The sequence below is a fragment of the Ambystoma mexicanum genome, chromosome 6p, assembly GCF_040938575.1.
Source record: "Ambystoma mexicanum isolate Mex_15411 chromosome 6p, UKY_AmexF1_1, whole genome shotgun sequence".
Taxonomy (NCBI): Eukaryota; Metazoa; Chordata; class Amphibia; order Caudata; family Ambystomatidae; genus Ambystoma; species Ambystoma mexicanum.
In genome coordinates this window covers 1,339,762,134-1,339,783,185 of record NC_090935.1, presented here as the reverse complement: position 1 = coordinate 1,339,783,185, position 21,052 = coordinate 1,339,762,134, and the positions used below count along the sequence as shown (strand labels likewise).

At 47.5% G+C, this 21,052-nt stretch overlaps 1 protein-coding gene across 4 annotated transcripts in view; it reads right to left on the bottom strand.

The window, feature by feature from the left end:
* Nucleotides 1-21,052, bottom strand: part of JAK2 (Janus kinase 2) — a 1,999,562-nt gene that overhangs the window by 1,571,988 nt on the left and 406,522 nt on the right. For all 4 annotated transcript variants that reach the window (XM_069626008.1, XM_069626007.1, XM_069626009.1 and 1 more), the window contains one exon: nucleotides 7,603-7,848. In XM_069626008.1, the coding sequence (XP_069482109.1) occupies nucleotides 7,603-7,825 (223 nt within the window). In that variant the 5' untranslated portion in view covers nucleotides 7,826-7,848. The remainder of the gene's footprint in view (nucleotides 1-7,602; nucleotides 7,849-21,052) is intronic.

The window sequence follows — 21,052 nt, the reverse complement described above, 5'->3', positions numbered from 1 at the left end:
CAATTGGAAGTGAACACCATGATCTACATGTACAGATCCCAAGTTAACAACTTAAGAGTACATGAATTTGTTAAAACAATTTACTGTGCAGAACAAAGGCCTGCGTAATCTTGCATTTAAACCAAAACACATGTTTGATGTCAGAATAGCGCACAGGAAAAGAGCACTCCGACAAGAACTCAGGCAATGTGTACAACTAGATCTGCCCGAACGACTCATACAAGCATGAATTGCTAAACAGAAATAGAATAACTGGTTGAAAGCCCACAAAGCTCAGCTAGCACAACAAGATGCTGAAGCCATGCTGACGACCCTTACAAACAAAGACGCTCGTGAATTTTGGAAGATCATAAAAGGAAGAGTCCTGTCCTGACTGCAGTGCAACTCAACATGGTAACTGCAAGTGACTGGGAACAACACTATACTAAGGTCTATGCCAAGAAGGGCCATCTAGCTGACTGTGCTGATTTAACAGCTGACAAATGGGATCTATACTTTGATGAACACAATATTTTAGGTATCATCAACAGGGCAAGTTCATCAAGAGCCCCAGGCCCCGATGGTTTGACAAACTTTACCCTTAAACAACATCCGGCAAAGTGGGCTGAGCTGTGTGGTCTAATAACTGCAAGGATTGTGAGAGAAAAATCAACTCCAGCATCATGGAAGTCTGCAACAATTGTCTGAATATTCAAAAAGGGCAACAGGTCGAATCCCAAGGATTACAGACCAATTGCTCTTCTGGACGTTTTGGGCAAGGTCTATGCCACACTGCTACAACAGAAATTGTTGGCCTGGATTAAATCTACGGGGAGGTTTAACGTTTGACAAACCTGTTTTGTGAAAGGGGTAGGCTGTGGCCTCAACCTTCTCATCCTGAACATCATGAAAATGGAAAGTATAAGGGCAGGAAAATGTGTCTATCTAGCATTCATTGATCTCTCCCATGCATTTGACAGCATCAACCGTGAGCTCTTGTGGGAGAAGATGCGCAAGTGGAACTGTCCGAGTAGCCTGCTGGCGGCAATTAAAGATCTACACACCAATACCAACATAAAAAATCAGGCTGGATCGGAGAGGCACCCTATCTAATCTAATTAAAACCTAATGTGGGGTTAAACAAGGATGCCCTTTGGCCGCTATCGTATTTAACCTCTTTATATCCGACATAGGGGACGAGTTTGATACCATTGCCGCATTCCATCCCAAAATTGGCACCAAAGAAATAAGCTGGATCCTCTATGCGGATGATTTGGTTTTGCTGGACTGTACGCCAATAGGTTTACAGCGAAAACTAAATTTAATTGAAACATACGTAGCTAAAAATGGCCTAACTATTAACACCAAGAAATCTGAAATCCTGACACTGCAAAATCTGGTAACACAAATCCACTGCAAAGAAAAAAAATATATAAACGGTATTTGGAAAAGGAACAGGTGAGGTCGGTCTCAAATATTAGATACTTAGGTATGCAAATCAGTGCCAGCCGTAATATATGATATGATTCGGGTCAACTCCATTAAAGACAAATGTCGCCACCTAGCCGTACAGGCAGCAGCCCTACAGAAAAATATGGGAAGTTCTTTCTGCTGCCAGCCATACGATTTTACAAACAAAAAGCAGTACCTGTGATGCTACATGGTGCGGATTGTGCCTTGGGATGCCCCGACACAATTTGGAAGACACTTTTGGTCGAAGGTTCTGTGGTTGCCTAAAGGGATTCCAACAGTGTGCATAAGACACAAACTAAACTTGACATCCCTAAGTTCGATGTTTGCTCTCCTATCGCAAAATAACCATCAAGCCGACCCTACCTCAATTTGAGATACTGCAGTTTTCAGATGGCCTAGACAAATCCAATATGCTTGCACAGTGGATGACACGACGTGAGCAAGTAATGGAACACTATGACTTAGAGATGGAAACGCTTCACACAAACCCAAATAAAGTTAAGGAAAAGCTTTTTCAACAAAACTGGCATGAACTTACAAGCTTATACGCAAACAAAAACGGATGCTTTTGTCTCCACCAGAAGCAAAAAAATTTACGAAATCCAGAAATATCAAGTAAAATTTCTGGATAAACACCAGAGAGACTTATTTCTGAAATTTCGTTCGAATGCATTTAAAACTAAGGAAGTTCTGGCAGTTTGGGACAAGGGCTCGCCAAAAGATAATAAATGTCGTCTATGTAATATCGAACCAGAGTCCATAAAGCACTTGACTCTATATTGTTTTGCATTGCAAGAAGCGAGAACTATTTACTTGGGCAGGGTTCTGGGTGATCATCAAACATTGAGTGCCGACGACTTGTGGGCTCTGTTTTGAAGACTCAAAAAGTAAACTAACAATCGCATTAACCTCTTTCTTAGAATTTATTGTTAAGAGATTTAATGAAAAATCAATTGTCATCTAAGAAATCTCAATGCTATGTAAAGTGAGTAGAGCCCCTCAGATTGTTTAATTTCTGTTTGAGATCACTTGTGGTTGTTGTTTTAGCTGAAATAAGTGTGAAATAATTTTATCCTTTTTTAAAGCTTTGTAACAAACATATAAAAATTAAAAATAAATAAATAAAGCTGTCTTTATAATGTTCGAAGGCCTGCTTCCACCACATATTTATCTATAGAGGAGTGCTACAAATAATGCACTTCTTTGTCCGACACGTTCCGGTCAGCTTCATTCAATTTCACTCCCTTGCGAGTGAAAAGCAACTTGTTATAGTCGCCCGCCTGCAATGCCTTAAAGGTTTTGGAACGTGCAGAAACTCTCACCAGCTTCTCTGCCTCCGTCAAAGGCTGCAGGACTTCCGTGTATATTCTTGACCAGGCACACTTCTCTCATCAAGCTGCCTTCGGTCCCACCGCACAGGCGTGGAGCTCGGCTCACCAAAACCCCTGGAGCACGCCAGCCCCCAGGCACAGTCTGCTGCACGCTTTCTGCTGTGCAACCTCTACAATCCAGACTTTTGGGGGAAAAGGACCAACTCAGGAATGTTAACTGGAATAAGCTGATTGATAATCCCAGCGTCCTTTCTTTCCTCCCACTTCTGTGGATTCTGCAAGCATGCTTCTTCTGCCACTTTCTACTGCCCCAGCTACTTCTGCTGCTGCTACTTCTCTTCCAACCACGACCAAAACTAATGGCCGGGCACCTGAGGGAGCTTTTTAAGCCTCTTGTCTCCCTCAGGTGTGAGGTGTTAAGCCCAATTGCTTGACCTTCAGGCCTGCATTGCCCTTCAGCTCTCTGTCATCCCAGAACGCTTGAGATTATGGGATCGAAGCTTCCCAGGTAACAGAATTAGTCCTCATTTGGGTCCCCGAGGATAGCTCAGGGGCAACCCGTTTGTCTTAGAAGCAAGACAACACATAGCAACACAGGTATGAATCCTGATCTCGCGCTTAGAAACTGGTATTCAACACCACATGTTTGTGCATTTCAAAAGCAATCCTCCAATCTTCTACGCTCTACGCGTTTCGGGGTAATGAGCCCCTTCTTCAGAAGCGGACTTCTGTAGATACAAAACACATATCAGGACGAGTTTCCAAATGATGTAACTAAACATTTTAACAGCACTTATTTACATACATAACAAGGGGGGAGGGGATCTGGGAGTCCCTCTGCCGGCACGAACATGTCCCATTGACCTGTTCTTGGGTAGATGGCGCCCGAGAGAGTCTCAACAAAGTCTTTAGCTCATTGTCTCTTCCACAATGGAGAAATATCCCTGCATATCAGTCTTTGTCCTGCCCAGGTGCAGTCCAGCACTGACATGCTAGGCAATTCTCCTCTGAACAAGAGAACCAACAGCAGTGCCAGGCACGTATTTCGGCCTAGTCGGGATTCATATAAGTTGGACATTTCGGACAAAGGCACGAAACAGGATATATTAGTTGTCAGGATTCTGGCTGGCCGGAACTAGTTCTCAATCCACCATTTCTCACAGCGCCCCCAGTATGAAAAGTTGTACGCAGATCTAAGCTAGCTTTTGCCACATTGCTTCCACTACTGTTAAATTGCTGTAATACTATTAATACTCTCGCAAGATGTATTCCTGGTCTGCTTAGAAGTGAAACCACAGTACTGAGATCCCCAACTTCGGGATAGCCTCAGCCATGCTAGTGCTAGAAAAATGTGCAGTAACTTAACATTGATGTTATTGGACAATGATCCATAGTAAACTCAATCAAGCTTCACGTTCAAAACCAGTAGATGCTCCAATTGCCTCTCTGTACACTGCACAATGGGAATGTACTTGGACTCAAACTTAACAGAAAGGCAGCTCTTCATTAAGGCTCTCTGCCCATTCAGAGTTATTTTTTTGCCAATTTGCTGAACAGTTCACATAATCTTTTCCTCCCTCAAGGGTGGAACTCCGCTCACTTCTCTCCCCAATTCAGGCTAGATCTAGTAAATTACGCACCTGCTCAATGTCCGATCTAAGTGTGTGTATACAAGTCTCCATAAAATGCCACCAACAGTCTGCTTATTCTGTTGACTGCTTATAACAACTGTACTGGATTAGGCCTAAATTGCAATGCTCTTGGAATTCCATATTTACGAACCATGCCAAGATGCAAATTTGTGTTGTCTGATTCATCATTTGTTCTAGCAGCGCATGCCAATCTTATACCTCTATTCATATAAAGCTCCCAACTTTCGTCTGATCTTTTCACATCCAGCCCAAATACTTGTTGGCTTGGGTTGAATCAGAGCTATCTGCACTTCCCATTTCACCATAATCTTCACATTGATCTTTCAGATGTTGAAGATATACCACCTAACAGAACAATGGGGGGAGGAGAGGACATATGGGAGGCATAAGCCAAAACATCTGTAGAGCTGCGGTTGCCCATTTCTGCTTAATGGGGTTCCAAGCATCAAAGAATATCATCTAAACCCCAACTGTGTATTATGTCTAGCAGTCTCTTTCATGATGTTCCCAGTAGTATGCCACAACTCTGATTTGTCGAGATCCTTGGCCTCACATAACTGCTAACGTACCACTTTATTGGGCCTGTGTGGCTTAGGACCAAACTATGTACGTCATACGGTTAGAGGGACTCAAGTGTAAGGTCAGTAGACAAAGTGCGATTGAACCATGTTATTTACATTAGGTGCTTCTTTCTTCAAGGTTCATCTAGCTTATCGCAGAAATTTGCTGTGCATTTAGAAAAATAATTCACAGTATTCATCCAAACTTGTTGGTGTGTGAATGAGTGTAGATTGCACTAGAATGTGTGGCTGTTGGATTGAGCTTAGAGAAAACAGAATATCCACCCCGTCGAGCTGCACATAGCAATTGCACAATGCATAACATCCCCTGCACACATTATAATTCAACTGTATTGTGCGAAACAATGTTTGTGCCAGCCATAATGTTTCTGATTAAGCAGAACAGGAAGCCCTTTTCCCCCCAATCAGAGACTGCAGCGCTCAGGGCACTGAAACATTCTACATTGGCAATTTCCTAGGAACATCCTGCTTTCAGGCCAATCCATGGCTAGAGTATTCTTACCAGTTTGACAGGTTTAAATGCAGGCTTTTCCAGACAATCCTTACTGTTTTTGACAGCCCTGATAACCAGAGAAAATAGGGTATTCCTCATTAAATCCCAGTAGGCTGAGCAGAATTCACTGGCCGTGAGCATGTTTCCACTTCCAAGACCAGAATGTTGCACCCACTATTAGTGGGACTCCCTATGCTGTCAGACTAGCGATGAACGCCCCACTGACCCCCCACTGTTTTCATCAAAGTGATCAGCAGTAAGAGGTCAGGGGATTGCAGTGCTTCCGTGTGATATTAGTCAGACACTATATATATTTTAAGTTTATGTTTTGTAGATAAATGCAGTACTTGGCATTTTTCAACATTGATATCATGTAATACAGCCAAATGAACAGTCTTCAATCAAACTAACTAAACTGCAAATGTGTTTTGCGCTACACCAAGTGATTTATCATAAATATTTCTAGCCAGAGCAGAACCAATGTCCAACTTCCAACTTAAGGTACGAACTAGGACTGATATCCATCCATACCAGAGTGTGTTGGAACTTATTAAATCTTTACAGGAACACTATCTTAACATCTCCGGCACCACAGTTCAAAATCCTACACAACCCGAACAAAGACTTGGACTACACAGTACTCTCTATGTGGGGCAGACTATGTATTGAAGGGTGTCCAGTCAACTTGTCGAAAAAAAACTGGTTGACTGCAATTTGGTCGACGCAATTTGGTCGAAAACCAAATGGTCGATTTTTTTTTTATTTATATATTTATTTTTCGTGTTTTCGTTTAGTTAAAAAAAGGGTTTTTAGAGAAAAAAAGGGGGTTGGGGGGGACCCCCCCCCCCCCAAAAAAAAAAAAGGGTTAAAATAAAAAAAAAAATTTTTTCGACCATTTGGTTTTCGACCAAATTGGTTCGACCATTTGTCTGGTCGACCAATTTTTTTCGACGAAATGTCTGGCAACCGTATTGAAGTACTCGAGGCGAACGACATTCAGGTCACCACTTTGATGGACAACCCTGAGAAAGCAAAGTTAAAGTTATGCAGAGCAGACTGGCAACAAACCTGTGCAGATCAACTAAGTTTGTGTCTAATGAAAGACGTTGCCTCTGAAGCAAGAGCCTCCGACTAACTGCAGCCATACCTGCTCAAATCGCCAGACCAAAACTCGAGATTGTTTTTTATACAATTCAGACTTAATCTCTTTACCACTAAAGATCGCACTCGAACCTGGAACAAAAATGAAAATGTAAACTTAACTTGCCGTCTTTTGGATCAATCAATAGAATTGCTCAAACACCTGTCTCTGTTCTGTCCAAAGCTTTGAAGTCTACGAGCTCGCCTACTTGGCCCTATTTTTTGGGTGCAACAAACTCTTTGTGCCGATGACTGGTGGAAACTCATGTTAGAGGGGTCAGATCGAAAACGTATGTATGGGCTAGTCAATTTTTTGAAAGATCTCAAAACTTGCCTAACCAATCAGGACCCCTCTCTTCCTTAGAGTTACCAATTTTCACCTCGTGAGACTGGAGTCTCGCTTGCCAGGACATCTACCGCATATGATGGAAATCACATCTCTTGATGATGACAAAGTGGAGTGTCTGCGTTTTTTGCTATGTTGTGTAACACTGTTCCTTGCTTTTTAAAGGTTTTTACAAACCAATAATAATAATTTTTTTAAAAAAATGTGGTCACACATGTGTGACAACACAAACTGAAATCTCCATTAATTGATCAATGCAGATAAATATTTTCAGTGGAGTAGATCAAAATAACATACGCATATTCGTTCGCAATAACTTGACAAGTTGTCTTTCATTTACAGCATCGAATGCAGTAGATCTATTCAGAAAGCTAACTGAGCAGATATATTCTGACAGCCGGTGACAGTAGCAGATAAGTAGAAAAGACATCAGTTGAAGGGACTGGGATGTATTTTGTTACATTGTATGTTTCAAACCACATGACTCAACCAATCAATTATGAGCTTTTTATTTTTATTCCTTCCGGTATTCAAATTATTGCATTTGTTTGCTATAGCATGTAAATACTAAGTAGTTTACGGAGTAAGCAGTTGATGAAACTCTTACCACAGGCCTTAGATGCTGCAATGCAAATCTCTTCAGCAATGTACTCTCCTGCTGGAAATAGTAAGTAATCTCCTTCTGCTTTCCCCAAGGAATGATAAAGGTATACCCGAAGTCCTTGCTCTGGCTGCCTGGTAGCACTTGCATTTGAATGCAGGTCACCATTCTGATGAACGGTAGTAGCGACCACCCCTTCCATCTCCGTCATGGTGAGGCAGGTCATCATTTTACTTAATCAGGAACACGTATCTGAAAATAATGAAAAATATAGTCATTACTTTCCCAAATGTCAATACAGTATGGACATTTACCCTTCCCGGTTTTTTACCAGTGTCAGTGACCAGGTTGAACTTAATTACATTCCACCCCACAACGTTGCACCAGTCCACCAATGCAGTAGACAAAATACATAATTTAAGTTTCAGTTCAATGGAAGTTGGCTTCATTCCTGCCCAACGAAATCTCTCTTACCAAACACAACTGTAACTCCTCCCAACCCAGTCACCCCCCCCATAGTGGACTGGGGGGGTGTTTCCTCATCAACAAAAGGCTTTCACATTTTGAGCTTCGGTGTGCATATGCTTCTCATGAAAATGAGACCAAGAGGTCCGCCTAATACTGAAACACTTTCCTGAAGAAACAGACATCCAGACATCTCCCCCCCCCCCCCCATAGAAAAGTATGCAGACCATCTCAGCCTATAAACGTATGACATTCCCAGGTATCAGTCTCATTCGGAACCTGAATGCCTGCAGCCTACTTAAGCTGAAGCCCACCAAAACAGAACTGCTTCTACTTTGCAGTAGCAAACACAACCCTTCACGTTACAATCATGGCTCAGTCACGGCCCAGTATGAATTCCATATTTTGCTAGTGTGATGTAACAGTAGTAGGATACAACATTCAGTTATTTGTGAATTACTTCCTATAGTACACAATAAGGAAATACACTTGTCAGAGCACCCAATTTCAGGGCCATGATGCAGGTGCTTGTGTCCTAGCTAAAGTATCCATGTTGCGGCTTCTTTGCTCCTATTGACAATTTTCCCTTTTTTTGTCCTTTTGACTTGAGCCATGTTGTTAAATCAAAAAATAGTTTGTCCCAACACTGTCTCTATAGCCAGAGAACCACTGTTGGGAGGCATACTTGGTGAAGACCAATTATCACTTCCACAAGCACTTTGTTCATTGCACCTTAACACAGACACTTTCTTTTTTTAAACATTATTTTATTGGTTTCACAATCGTTAAACAAATGCCACCAAAAGTTAGCATCACAACAACAAAGAATTGTAACACCTCAATAGATGACCCCCAATCGTGCCCATTAACTTGTCTTTACCCGCCCCCCCCTTATGTGGATCAAGAACACAACATGAACTGTCTTTGAAAAAAAGTCTCTTGACAATGCGGCTCGACCATTCACGGCATCTAGCTAGTATCACTCTGTATTAGTGGTCTCCTATGTTCTCTCCAACAATGTCCCTCCGTCCCCCTCACCTCACAGAGTAACTAATGTCACACTGCTCTACCTTATCAGTGTTCACATCACCCAACACATATAATTACAAGAAAGTCTACTTCAATATATTGTCTTTGGACACCTCGCCGGATGAGTAATGTGAAAGCATCACAAACCATTCTTAGTACATCATTTGGGTAAACTCTTATCTTTTTTTTCCTTTTCTTCTGACTTTTGCTCCACTTACTTGTGTTCAGCAAGTATTCCAAAAAGGGAAGTCAAATCTTATAAATGTGGGAATGGGATTCCAAGAGAGCTGCCGGCATGCTTTCCATTTGGAATATGGAGCGCGCTTTCATTAACCACTCTCCTTTCATTGGTAGATTAGATGTCAGTTAAGCACACTCTTGCTGCCAATATCAAATTTCTGGGCATTTGTGAGAGAATGGAATATGACCGCTCTGACTCCGACTCAATTCCAAATAAAACTAATAATGGGGATAATTGTCTTCGACTGCTGTCTATTGCCTGTGTCCAACCTAGCATCTCCTTCCAGTATGTTTGCACGCTTATACAACCCCACCACTGATGCCAATAATCACTCAGCTACCCACACCCTCTCCAACAGATTGGCATGACCCCGTGAACCTTTTCGAAAGTCGCAATGGTGTTAGGTGCCATCTCATCAACAGCCGAGCATCAGTGGCGTCGCCAGGGATCAAATTTAGGAGGGGCACAGAGGGGGCCAAAGACAAAAGTAGAGGGGGCACAGACAAATGTAAGGGGAGAACATGGTTACTGCTCGTCTTAGGCAGGGGGGGCACATGGTTTCACAGCAAGGAACAGTGTTACACAACAAAAAACGCGGACACTCCACTTTGTCGTCATCAACAGATGCGATTTCCATCATATGCGGTAGATGTCCTGGCAAGCGAGACTCCAGTCTCACGAGGCGAAAATTGGTAATCTAAGGAAGAGGGGTCCCGATTGGTTAGGCAAGTTTCTAGATCTTTCAAAAAATTGACTAGCCCATACATAAGTTTTCGATCTGACCCCTCTAACATGAGTTTCCACCAGTTATCGGCACAAAGTTTTTCGCACCCAAAGAAATCGGGCCAAGTAGGCGAGTTCGTAGACTTTGAAGCTTTGGACAGAACCGAGTCAGGTGTTTGAGCGATTCTATTGATTGATCGCAAAGACAGCAAGTTCACAGGGGGGGCCTTGCGCCCTCCCCAGGCCCACCCCTAGCGACGCCCTGCCGAGCATTATGCATCTTATACTGCATGGAAATAGAAGTGCTACATACAGCCCTATATATAACTATCCATGCGACAAATTGCCCCTGCAGCACTAATTCTTCCTCCCACTTTGCTTGGCTACTGGGTTTTGTCAGGTGACCCCTAGCAACCAGTGCGCTACATAATCAAGCTATCAACCCTCTTGTACTTTGACGTTCACTCAAAACGCACTCAAACGCTGTCGGAGGACTCCTAAGTGAGTCCCCCCAGCACTTCTCAGCTGCAAGTAGTGGAGAGGATCTATCACTGGGCCCTGTAGTGCCGCCTCCAGGTCTTCTTTTGACATTTAAGAACCTTCCTTTCACATTTGCCCCGCCCTCACTAAGCCTCCCTCATATTGGGGCTGGAAATGGTGCACATCGACTAACCGCTCTCTTATGGGGGGAGCCCATATACAACAGAGGATGGCCAGGTTGTGACTCGTGGAACTCCAAGGAGGCCAGACGGACCATAGTATTGCTAAGACAGGGTGCTCACAAATCTTACGCAGCACAGTTCGCTATGGGACCCACAGCCATTCGCCTAAGGTTACGGGCACAAATAACATGTTTTCCAGGCCAACCAATTGTTTCTCTACGTTTTCCCAGAGACGATCTGCAAGGATGCAAAATTGGGAAGCCCTGTAATAATCAAAAAGATCAGGAAACACCATGCCCCCTCTCCTCTTTTGGTGTAATCAAGGTTGTATACGAGATACAAGGTTTTAAGTCAGCGCACAGATATGGTAGGAGGGGTCCCTTAGCCTCTGCCTGGAATGCATCTGGGATAATCACTAGGAGGTTTTGAAAAAGAAATAGGAATCTAGGAAGTGGTTCATCTTAATTGAGGTTAACCTAGCTGTCCAGGATAGCCCCATCCTGGACCACCTCTTTAGGTCCGATTAAATGTTGTTCCACAGAGGGATATGGTTTGAACAGTCTCTCCAAGTCTTTTGTGATCGCAACATCTAGGTATTTCAGCTCGTCTGCCCGTTGTTGGAATCCCCAATCATTTCCCAGGTTCGATGGGGTCATGCTCATACGGAGCAGTAGCGCCACAGTTTTGTTCAAGTTTGCTCGGAATCCTGACAGTATCTCATATTCCCTCAGTGTGGCAAAAAGTGCTGTTACCAACTCCAATGGTCGGGTGATGTAAGCTAAAATGTCATCAGCCAATAGCGCCAACTTGTATTGCCTCCCCCCTCTTGTGATCCCATGTATCCAGGCATTAATTGTTAGGTTAAAGGATTCTGACGCAAATCTGTTAACTACGACCTTGGCCCTAGCGTTCTTGTATAGTAGCATCGCCCCTGAGACCCAATGTTGACCCAGTCCCGCCCACCTCATGACTCTGTGTAGGAAAGGCCATTCGACCCTGGCGAATGCCTTTTCGGCATCCACAGAGATTAACGTGGGAGAATCCACTCTTTTAAGTAAGACAGCGATTAGGTCAAGAGTTTTGCAGACATTGTCCGACCCTTCCCTCCCCCTTACATAACCTACCTGGTCGGTACGAACTAATTGCGGCAGGATTTAGGCGAATTGGTTCACTAGTATGCTTGCATAAATCTTCACGTCCACATTTATAAGCAATATTGGGCAATATGACGCACACTCCGTGGCTTCTTTGCCTTCTTTTGGTATTACTATGATGTGGCACACAGTTTGTTTCTTTATGCATATGGCACACCGAACCCTTAGGTAACTAGGCGCTAAGGTTACAAGTTTACTTTAGGCTTAAGATACAAAGCACAGGATGGGAATATAGGGAAAACAACACAAGTACAGGATTAAAGCAAAATAGTAGTAAATACAAGAATAGTAAATACAGAGATACATCAGGTAGTCGCTAACAACAAAGTAGTAGTCATATTACATGATACAGTATACAGTAGTGGAGTGCAGCAGCAGTCAATCATCATAAGTCCTCAACCAATTTAAAGTATTGCGTCTAAAGCTAAGGAAGGATTGTTCCACTCTGAGGGAGAGTGGGAGAGCATTCCAGGTCTGTGCAGCCTTGACAGGAAAGCCGCTTCCTCCAGATTTTTGTAACTTGAATCTGGATATGGTAAGGCAGAAGGAGTTGGCGGATCTGGTAGGGTGAGTGGTGGGTTTCCCGACTATTCTCTCAACTGTGAATGACTGTGGGGCCTGGCTAGTTTACATAATTGAGTTATAAAGTTATACCAGAAAAGGGGTTAGCTGGGAAATGTATGCTTTACCGTCCTGCCCGGGAGCAGAACCTGCCCTCATCTTAGAGATTGCTGTCTGAATTTCCTCAGCTAGGATTGGCCCTTTCATCATCTCCAGATTACCTTGTGCTATCGGAACGCGTGGGAATTTTGATAAATATCTCAGTACATATATCTGATCTTTTTTAGAGGGTATCATTGCAGATCCATCTGTGTTCTATACATGGGGGGGTGGACCCCAGTCTAATTCCACCACACATAGATCATGGTCTGACCAAGCTACTATTTCTATTGCAGTGGTTATTATCATACTTTCTTTCTCAGCGTCAATCAACAAATCTATGTGGGAATGTGTCAGGTGGGGGGAATAAAAAGTGAAAGCCATCTCTTCTGGGTGTTTTGTGCACCAGATGTCTATAAGATGATGTGTCTTTAGTAAAACTGGCAGGCCTTCTTTGGCAGAACCCCCTGGTGGGATCGCCCCTTGTCTCATAGAATCCCAATCCATCCCTGGGTCTGATATATGGTTAAAATCTCCTCCACAGATTAACATGCCTTCTTTCCAACTGCTAAGGAAGTCAAAAAGCAATTCACTAAAGCAAAGTTGGTTTTGATTGGTAGGCCGAACAAAGAGTGATCGCAAGTGTTACCTTCCCTTTCAATCAAGATCTCTCCCTCCCTATATATTTGCTCTATTTGTAGCCCCAACTATTTCTTATAAATGATTCCCACCCTTTTTGGACTCTCCTGAGGTCCACACCATGCCTCCTATTCCCCTACCGGCTACCTTGAATTATTTCCCTTGAGCAAACTTTGTTTCCTGAACAAACACCACATCTAATTTTGATAGTTTACATTCCCTTGCTAGCATGAATCGCTTTTGCAGAAAGTTCAAACCCTTGACGTTGAGGGACTTCAAATTTCACTCCATCAGGTGATGCCATATCGGTCCTCTAGCTGAGGCCTTCCGACTCTCTCTGGGTGGCCTGACTCAGTGGTTGGTGTTGTACCCCATTCAGAGTGCATGTGCCTCGTTTGCATAAAAGGTTGTGACTGTGCTACTTTCTCAGTGATTAAGAATTTCCCTTTACCCCTCCATGTGGAACACTCCTAACCCCTCCAACCCAACTCCTCTCTAATAAAGGCTTCCTCTGCATTCTCCTGGGTCCGAGATGCCCTTTTAAAAGAAAGGGTCACACACACTTCAGGGACCCCACTTCAAGCAATCTAGAACCTCCCAACAGTACTTAACAAATGAATGGAGAAAACTTCTTGCAGTCCACTCAACCCTCTCAACATCTGAACTCTCTTGGTACTGCCCATCGTTCTAAACCCCACATCTGTTGGCGATGAAAATAAAACGGGTTTTCCCACCTTGATTTTTTAAAAAGCTACCTTTGCCCCCTACATATATGCACATGCCCCCGATAAGGCAATTATGTAAGTAAGAGACCTCTTCCGGGGACTAAACTATCAGGGTGTATTGTATCATTATTATTTTCTCGTCCCAGGGGCTCTTCCCCTTCTCGGTGAGGAGGACCCTTTTTTATGTCTCGGGCCACTTGGTTTTCTGGCGTTTCCTCCATCTGCTCCTTGAACTCCTGCTCGTAAAGTCTCCAAGACTCTGTGGGCCTCCTCTTCCGTTGTGAAACCATAGCTTTCTCCTTCGTGGTCGAATCTTAAGGAAAAGGGAAACCCCAACAATAGCGGATCTCCTGTTCCTGCAGCCAAGATGTCAAGGGTCGACAACCACTCCACTTATTCAATGTGATAACTGAAAGATCCAGAAAAATTCTAAAGCTGGATCCTTGAAATTCCACTGGCTCTCTTTTTCTCGCTTTCTGTAGTATGTCCTGTCTTTGCTCATAGTAATGGCATTTGGAGAGGACTGATCTTGGGCCATTCGGAGGACCACCCACCCTGTGTATCCTGTCAAACTCCAAGGAGGTGGGAATCTGTTGGATCAAAAAATGACAGCACCAAAGCCTTCACTCGGCTTTCTAGGACAGCTGGAGTTTATCCTCGTCTTTCGCGGAGGCCCATAAATTATAATTTACTCACCGTAGTGACTAACGTACTCTTAGTCCAGTCCCCTTTCCTCCATACTGCATGGGCGTCCCGTCCAAGGGACGGGAGACAGAAACTTTTTTACCAGAAGAAAACGTCCCATTTTAGTTCAGAGACGCGTGGAGGTGCGGCCAAGGGAGCATGTGCTGCCCTGACTCCGCCCTCCGGCGATACACCTCAGTCCCCATTAACGTGTCGACAATGGATTTAACATTACCTAATGACACCAGTATAATTAGGGGGTGGGGGATGGTAGAACGTATAGAGGAAAGGGGACCAAGGACTAAGAGTATGTTAGTCACTACGGTGAGTAACTTACGTCTCGTCCCCTTTCTTCCATACTGTATGGGCAATTATAACTGATTGTAGCCCCAGAGTGGAGAGGAGACCCTCCTTAAGCAACTAGGTTCCTGAGAACCGCCTGTCCGAAAGCCGCATCAGATCTAGAGTCGGCATCCAAACAGTAATGCTTGTAGAAAGCCGAGGGAGTGGCCCAAGTGGCCGCCCTGCCTTTCACCTGCCAAGGGACATGGTGCTGGAATGCGATGGCCTTTGCCTTGGCCATGCCCGCGTGGGCTTGCATGTTGGCCGGAAGTGGCTTGTGCTGAACATCGTATGCTTCTTTGATGGCCGAGACCATCCTGCAGGATATGGAGGCCGTAGAGGCCTGATAGCCTGCTCTTCAACCTCCGAAAATGACAAAGAGGGTGTCCGATTTGCAGAAGCCCTTAGTCCTGTCCAAGTAGAGTTTTAGGGCACGCCTGACATCCAGGCAGTGCAGCACTCTCTTTGCTTTGTCCTTAGGATCGGCAAAGAAAGTGGGAAGGACCATTTCCTCGTTCAAGTGGAAAGCAGACGGCACCTTAGGCAGAAATGCTGGGGGTGTCCGCAGTACTACTTTGTCCATGTGAAAGTTAGTATATGGTTCTGAGGCGAACAGCGCCTGGATTTCGCTGACTCTACGAGTTGTGGTGAGGCTGACTAGTAAGTCCGTCTTGATGGTGACCAGCCTGATGTCCGCGGACACCATTAGCACAAAAGGCTTGTGTGCGAGGGCGCCCAAGACTATGTTAAGGTCCCTCATGGGGTGAGGCCACTTGATAGGTGGGTAGAGCCTTGCAAGCCCCATCAAATGTCTCGACGATAGGATTGGAGGAGAAGAGCCACTCCTCCGAGTTCCTGTAAGCCCCGATGGCGGCGAGGTATGTACGGCAGGTGTCCACCTGCACTCCCAAGCGAGGGAAATGCACAGAGAAGGAGAAAACATCTTCCAAAGTACATGCCCGGGGGGGGGGGGGGGTTGATCTCCTTGGAGTATGCCCAGTGGAGGTGAATCGGGGGCATCTCCGAGAGGCTGAGCAGCTCCAAAAACCATGGCCTGGCCGGCCACCATGGAGCTATTAGAATGATGCTGAGCTGGCGAGAGTCCTTGATCTTGAAAATCAATCTGAATCAGCGGAGTGGGCGGGAAGGCGCAAGACATCATGCCGTTCCACTGAATCCAAAACGCGTCGCCCAGGAAGTCGTGGCTCTGTCCCAGCCAGGAGGCGAACTGAGGGCACTTCCTGTTGTGGCAGGTATCAAAGAGATCCACATGGGGATGACCCCACCTGTTGAAGATCTCCTAAATAACAAGGTCGTTTAGCTGCCACTCGTAATTGTTTGCTCTCAACCTGCTGAGCCTGTCCGCCTCCAGGTGGGATTCCCCGGGAGGTGGACTGCCGTGAGGTAGATGTCGTTTTCCAGGGCCCACATGCTGATTGCCAGTCTGCACCGAGGAGGGGATCTGGTGGCTCCCTGCTTGTTGACGTAGTACATGCTGGTCGAATTGTCTGTCTGGATGAGGTAACCTTGCCCCCGAGAAGTGGTAGGAAAGCTGAGCGCTAGCCATATGGCGTTCAGCTCTAACCAATTGATGTGGTACTCCTGCTCCTGTCGAGTCCAGGTGCTGTGGACAGAGAGATCGTCCAGGGTGGCTCCCCAGCCCTCGAGCAAGGAGTCTGTGGTGATGGTGGCCTGTGGGGTGGGCGGCCGAAAAGGCTTGCCCATACGCAGGTTGCAGTCGCTTGACCACCATCTTAGGTCCAGGTCGAGAGATGGAGGAACGTTGATCATCTTGGATTGAGAGCCCCGCTCCTGGTTCCATGAGGCTGTGAAGTGCAGCTGAATCATCCTCATCCTCAATCTCGTGTGTGGAACGGCTAGTAGGACTGCCGCCAAGAGACCCAGGAGATGCTGCTACCACCATGCCGAGGTCACCTCTCTGCTGATGAAGTGGGTGGTTGCCCTCTTGCTACCCGAGATCTTGTCCTCCGACGGAAACACCTTCTCAGAGCATGTGTCCCTGATGAGGCCCAAGAATGTCAGAGTTTTCATGGGCTGCAGCTGCAACTTCTTGAGATTTAGTGAGAAGCCCAGGTCGTGCAGTGTGTTCATAAGGGCATGGGAAGAGTGGTGAACTGCTTCCGGGGATGTAGCCCTGACAAGCCAGTCGTCTAGGTATGGGTAAATGTGTAGGCATTGCGCTCTCAGGAGGGCCGCCACTGCATTCATTAGCCTGGTGAAGATCATGGGGGCCAAATTGAGGCCAAAAGGAAGGACCTTGTATTGAAAATGGTAGCCCATGATCCTGAACCGTAGGAAAGAACGATGGGGCTGCCAAATCAGGATGTGTAGGTATGTGTCCTTCAGATCCAGGGAGCACATCCAGTCTCCTCTGAACAATGTCTCAGCTATAAAAGCTGGCGTAACCATCTTGAATTTTTGTAGGGTTAAGGAGAGGTTGAGGATGGAAAGGTTCAGCGCAACTCTCAGGCCTGCCTGGTTCTTCTTCTGAATGGCAAAAATCCATGAGTAAAAGCCCAAGCCTCGCTGGGAGGCTGTGACTTCCTCCACTGCCTGGCTCTCTACGAGCAACCGTATCTCTGCCAAAAGAGTTGCTGTCCCAACCTGTGGGAGTGGAGGGGAGGAGGGAGAAGAGGCTAGGACAGGGAGGCAGTACCCCGTGGATACTATGGAGACGATCCATGGGTCCACGTAATTCTGGTGCCAAAAATGTGCATGGAGAGCAAGCCTGCCCCCCACTGGAGACACGAGGACCCGAAGGGGCGTGTCATGCCTTCTTTCCCTCTGAGGCTGTCAAGGAGGTGGTAGACTGGAAATAGCCCTTACTCCCCCCGCCGTTTCTGAGGCGGCAAGTGGTTAGACTGTCTGGATCTTCTTTCCTGGAAGCCTCGGAACCCTCTGTACATACGACCCCTGTTGGAGCGCTGCTGAGATTGGGTCTACGACTTGGGCGTGGTCTTTGTCAGGATGGATAAAGACTTGGCCGTTTGTGACCTGTTTTTCGTTTTGTCCAGCTCTTCGTCCGTGGAGGAGTGGAAGAGGACCCCTCCCCCCGTTCGAATGGTAGATCTAATATGCATTCCTGGAAGTCTGGGTTGAATTTTGTTGCACAGAGCCAGGCTGTCCTTCTCATGTTCCTGGCAATACAGATGGCACGGCCAGAGGTGTCAATATGGGCCGCAGTGGATTCCATGAGGTCATGCGCCACAAGCTTGGCCTCGGCCAGCCCCGCCTTAAAGCGTGATTTGCTTTGAGTAGGGAGTTCCGGGAGGAAGTCCACAATTTCCCGCCAAAACCTTTGGTTGTCGGCAGCTAGCATCGCATTAGTGCTGGCCTGACAAAGATGCAAGGACGTGTTTGAATTGAGTTTCTTGCCGTACGCCTCCAAGATCTTCTCCTCCTTGTCTAGCAGCGCCGCAGAGGAGGAGGCTGAGGACGACTGAGGCTTGGAGTACAGTGATGCCACAGCGATCACCGAGGAGTGTGGCTGAGGATGGGCCAGTGTATCCCCCTCCATCTGCCTGTACATGGCGCCCAGGCGTCAATTAACCGGCTGGGTCGAGTGGGGCTTGAGCCATCCCTTCTTGGCCAGGGACACTACATCGGTTTGCAGTGGAATCCCCGTTTTGGCAGAGGGGCGTCGCGTGAGGACTTCAGCCAGAACTCCCTCTGTCGGCTGCTCGACCTCGGGTTGGGGTAGGCCCAGATACTCCGCCAGCCCTATAAGACGTTCATGGAAGGCCCTGGCTGAGGATGGCGTATCAGGATCCTCGTCCTCATCCGTATCCTGTGGATCAGGCGGACAAATCAGAGGCTGGTACGGAGCCGCCAGAGGCATCGGGGAGCCGGAGGCAGCAGCTGCGACGGTGTCTGGGGTGCCGGCGGAGACGCTTGTGGTGCCGCTAGCATCGTGGGGAGGACTTCCTTGATGGCATCCTTGAGGATAACCCCCATCCGAGGTGACTTCTTGAGGCAGAGGAACCTCTCGAAGAACCCCTCTTCACTGGCTGAAGAGGTGGCAGGGGGTGCTGACGGGGTAGCTGGGAGCTGCTGTAGCCGCTGCGTACCCTGCCCATATGGACGCAGTGGGAAACTGCCCTGTGCAAAAGAGGGATAGGCTGTAGGCCACGTACCTGGTTGAGGCCAGTCCCAGCTTGACACTCGTTCTTCGCCGAATTCCTGGAATGGTGTCGGATGGGTGCCTCCGTCTGGTGCGGCGGCCATCTTGTCAAGCTGCCTGCTGCGTGCCTGCAACTTGTTGCTCGGCTTGCTGGTCCCAGCCTCCTTGATGACTCTTGCGTGTGGATCACAAGGCCTACCCTGCTCCTCGGGCCTATGCCTGGTAGATGCGGCACCGTCGACCCGGGGGTCGGTAGAGCTGCGTTTAGGCGCTCCCTCCGACGTATTGCTGGTATTAGGGTGTAGCCTATTGGCCATATTGCCGGTACAAGGGCAGAGCCCCTCGGGTGACAATCCGGTGCAAGAACCTTCTGGTCCCTCAACACTACCACTGGGAGGATCCAATGATCCTCGGCCCAAAGGCTGGTAGCTGCAGCAGCCTCGGTGCACGTGCTGGTACAAGGACCTGGAAAAGGAGTCTCCTTTGTAGGGTACAATGGAGGATATCGGACCTACCTTGGGCTTGGCTCGATGTTTTTCATGAAGTTCTTGAGATCCTCTGGAGGTCACTTCTGGAAAAGCTCCCTCCACCTGGCTAGGCTGTTCTTCAACGCTTTCGAGGACAGAGAGCCACACGCTGTACAAGCTTGCCAACCTTGGTCTGGCCCAAGGCAACGTAGGCAGAGGGCGTGGGGGTCTAAAGTTGGGAAGAGCCGGTTGCAGGATGGACACCTGCTGAACCCTGTGGAAGTCGACATGCACCGGGGAGGAGCGTGACACATGAGGACCGAGTACCTGAATGATAAAAAGACAAAAAAGACATTCCAGGATGGCAGGTATCCTGTAGGGATGCATAACCCTGCAGCTCTGCACACGCGGGACCAAAAGGAGAGAAAAGCAGGCTGGCAAAGCGCTAAAATTAAGATAGTAAGCAGCAGACCACGGTGGGGGCAGAGAGACACCCCGGCGACGGCAGGTGGCCCCCAAAAGCTGCAGAGGCGAGCGGGAGAACGGCGAGGCACCCGCGTCGCGGTGAACTTGGCAGTGCGTGAAATTCCTCCCATGGTTCACAGAAGCATGGACCCCGCTCCTGTGGTGGCCCTAAGGGTGACAGAGAGCGGAGGTGCAGATATTTGGCACACGGGGGGAGCTCCAGTGGTGAGGGGGAGGGAGTGGCTTCCGCCCTGGACCTGGAGTGACCTGCCCCACCAAGCGGGAGACACAGCAGGACGCAGCAGAACACAGAGAGGGTGAGGAGGAACTTCCCTGCGGCAGCGGCCGCTCCCCGCAAGCACAGAGATTCGTAGGCAAGCTGGGGGGGCACCAGCGCTGCGGCAGACCGGGCGGTGTGCCAGGCCCCGGTGCAGACAGTGGAGGCAAACACCCGGCTCTGGAGGCGGGCCCAGGGGCGAATAAGCAAAGGAGAGAAGAGGCAGCACACGGCCCCGCACAGCTTGGATCTCGCGTGGGCCCATGTGACACTTCGGCGGAGCCTGAGCACCATTTGAGGAGCGGGTCCAATATCCCAGGCTCGAGAGGCCTCTGACGCGTGGGTCGGGGAGAAGGGGGCTCCCGCTGCAGTCCCGGGGTGCCCGGACCGGGCAGACAGACGGGGCTGAGGGGAGAAGGCCCCCAGAAAACAAGGACACTTGCGCCCGGCCTGGCCAGAGCGGGTTAGCCAGATACTCCCTCGGGCCACTAGAACAAGTGGAGAGGCAGAACGCCAATCGGGCACTCGGCAAGATACGCTGGGGCCCGGCAGCTCCGCCTAGATCGGAGAGGAGCCTCGCCCCACCAGGAGGAACATCGAAACCAGCGGCAGGGGTAAGGTGAGGGGAGGGGTTCCTCCCCGGCCCCCAGCACACGATGGGGAGAAGAGCCCGAAAAGAGACGTTAAAGACACAGGAACACGGCAGCAGACCAGGCAGTCTCGGTAAGCCGAATAATACGCCCCTGGGGCCCAATCACAGAATATAACCCGAGCAAGAGACA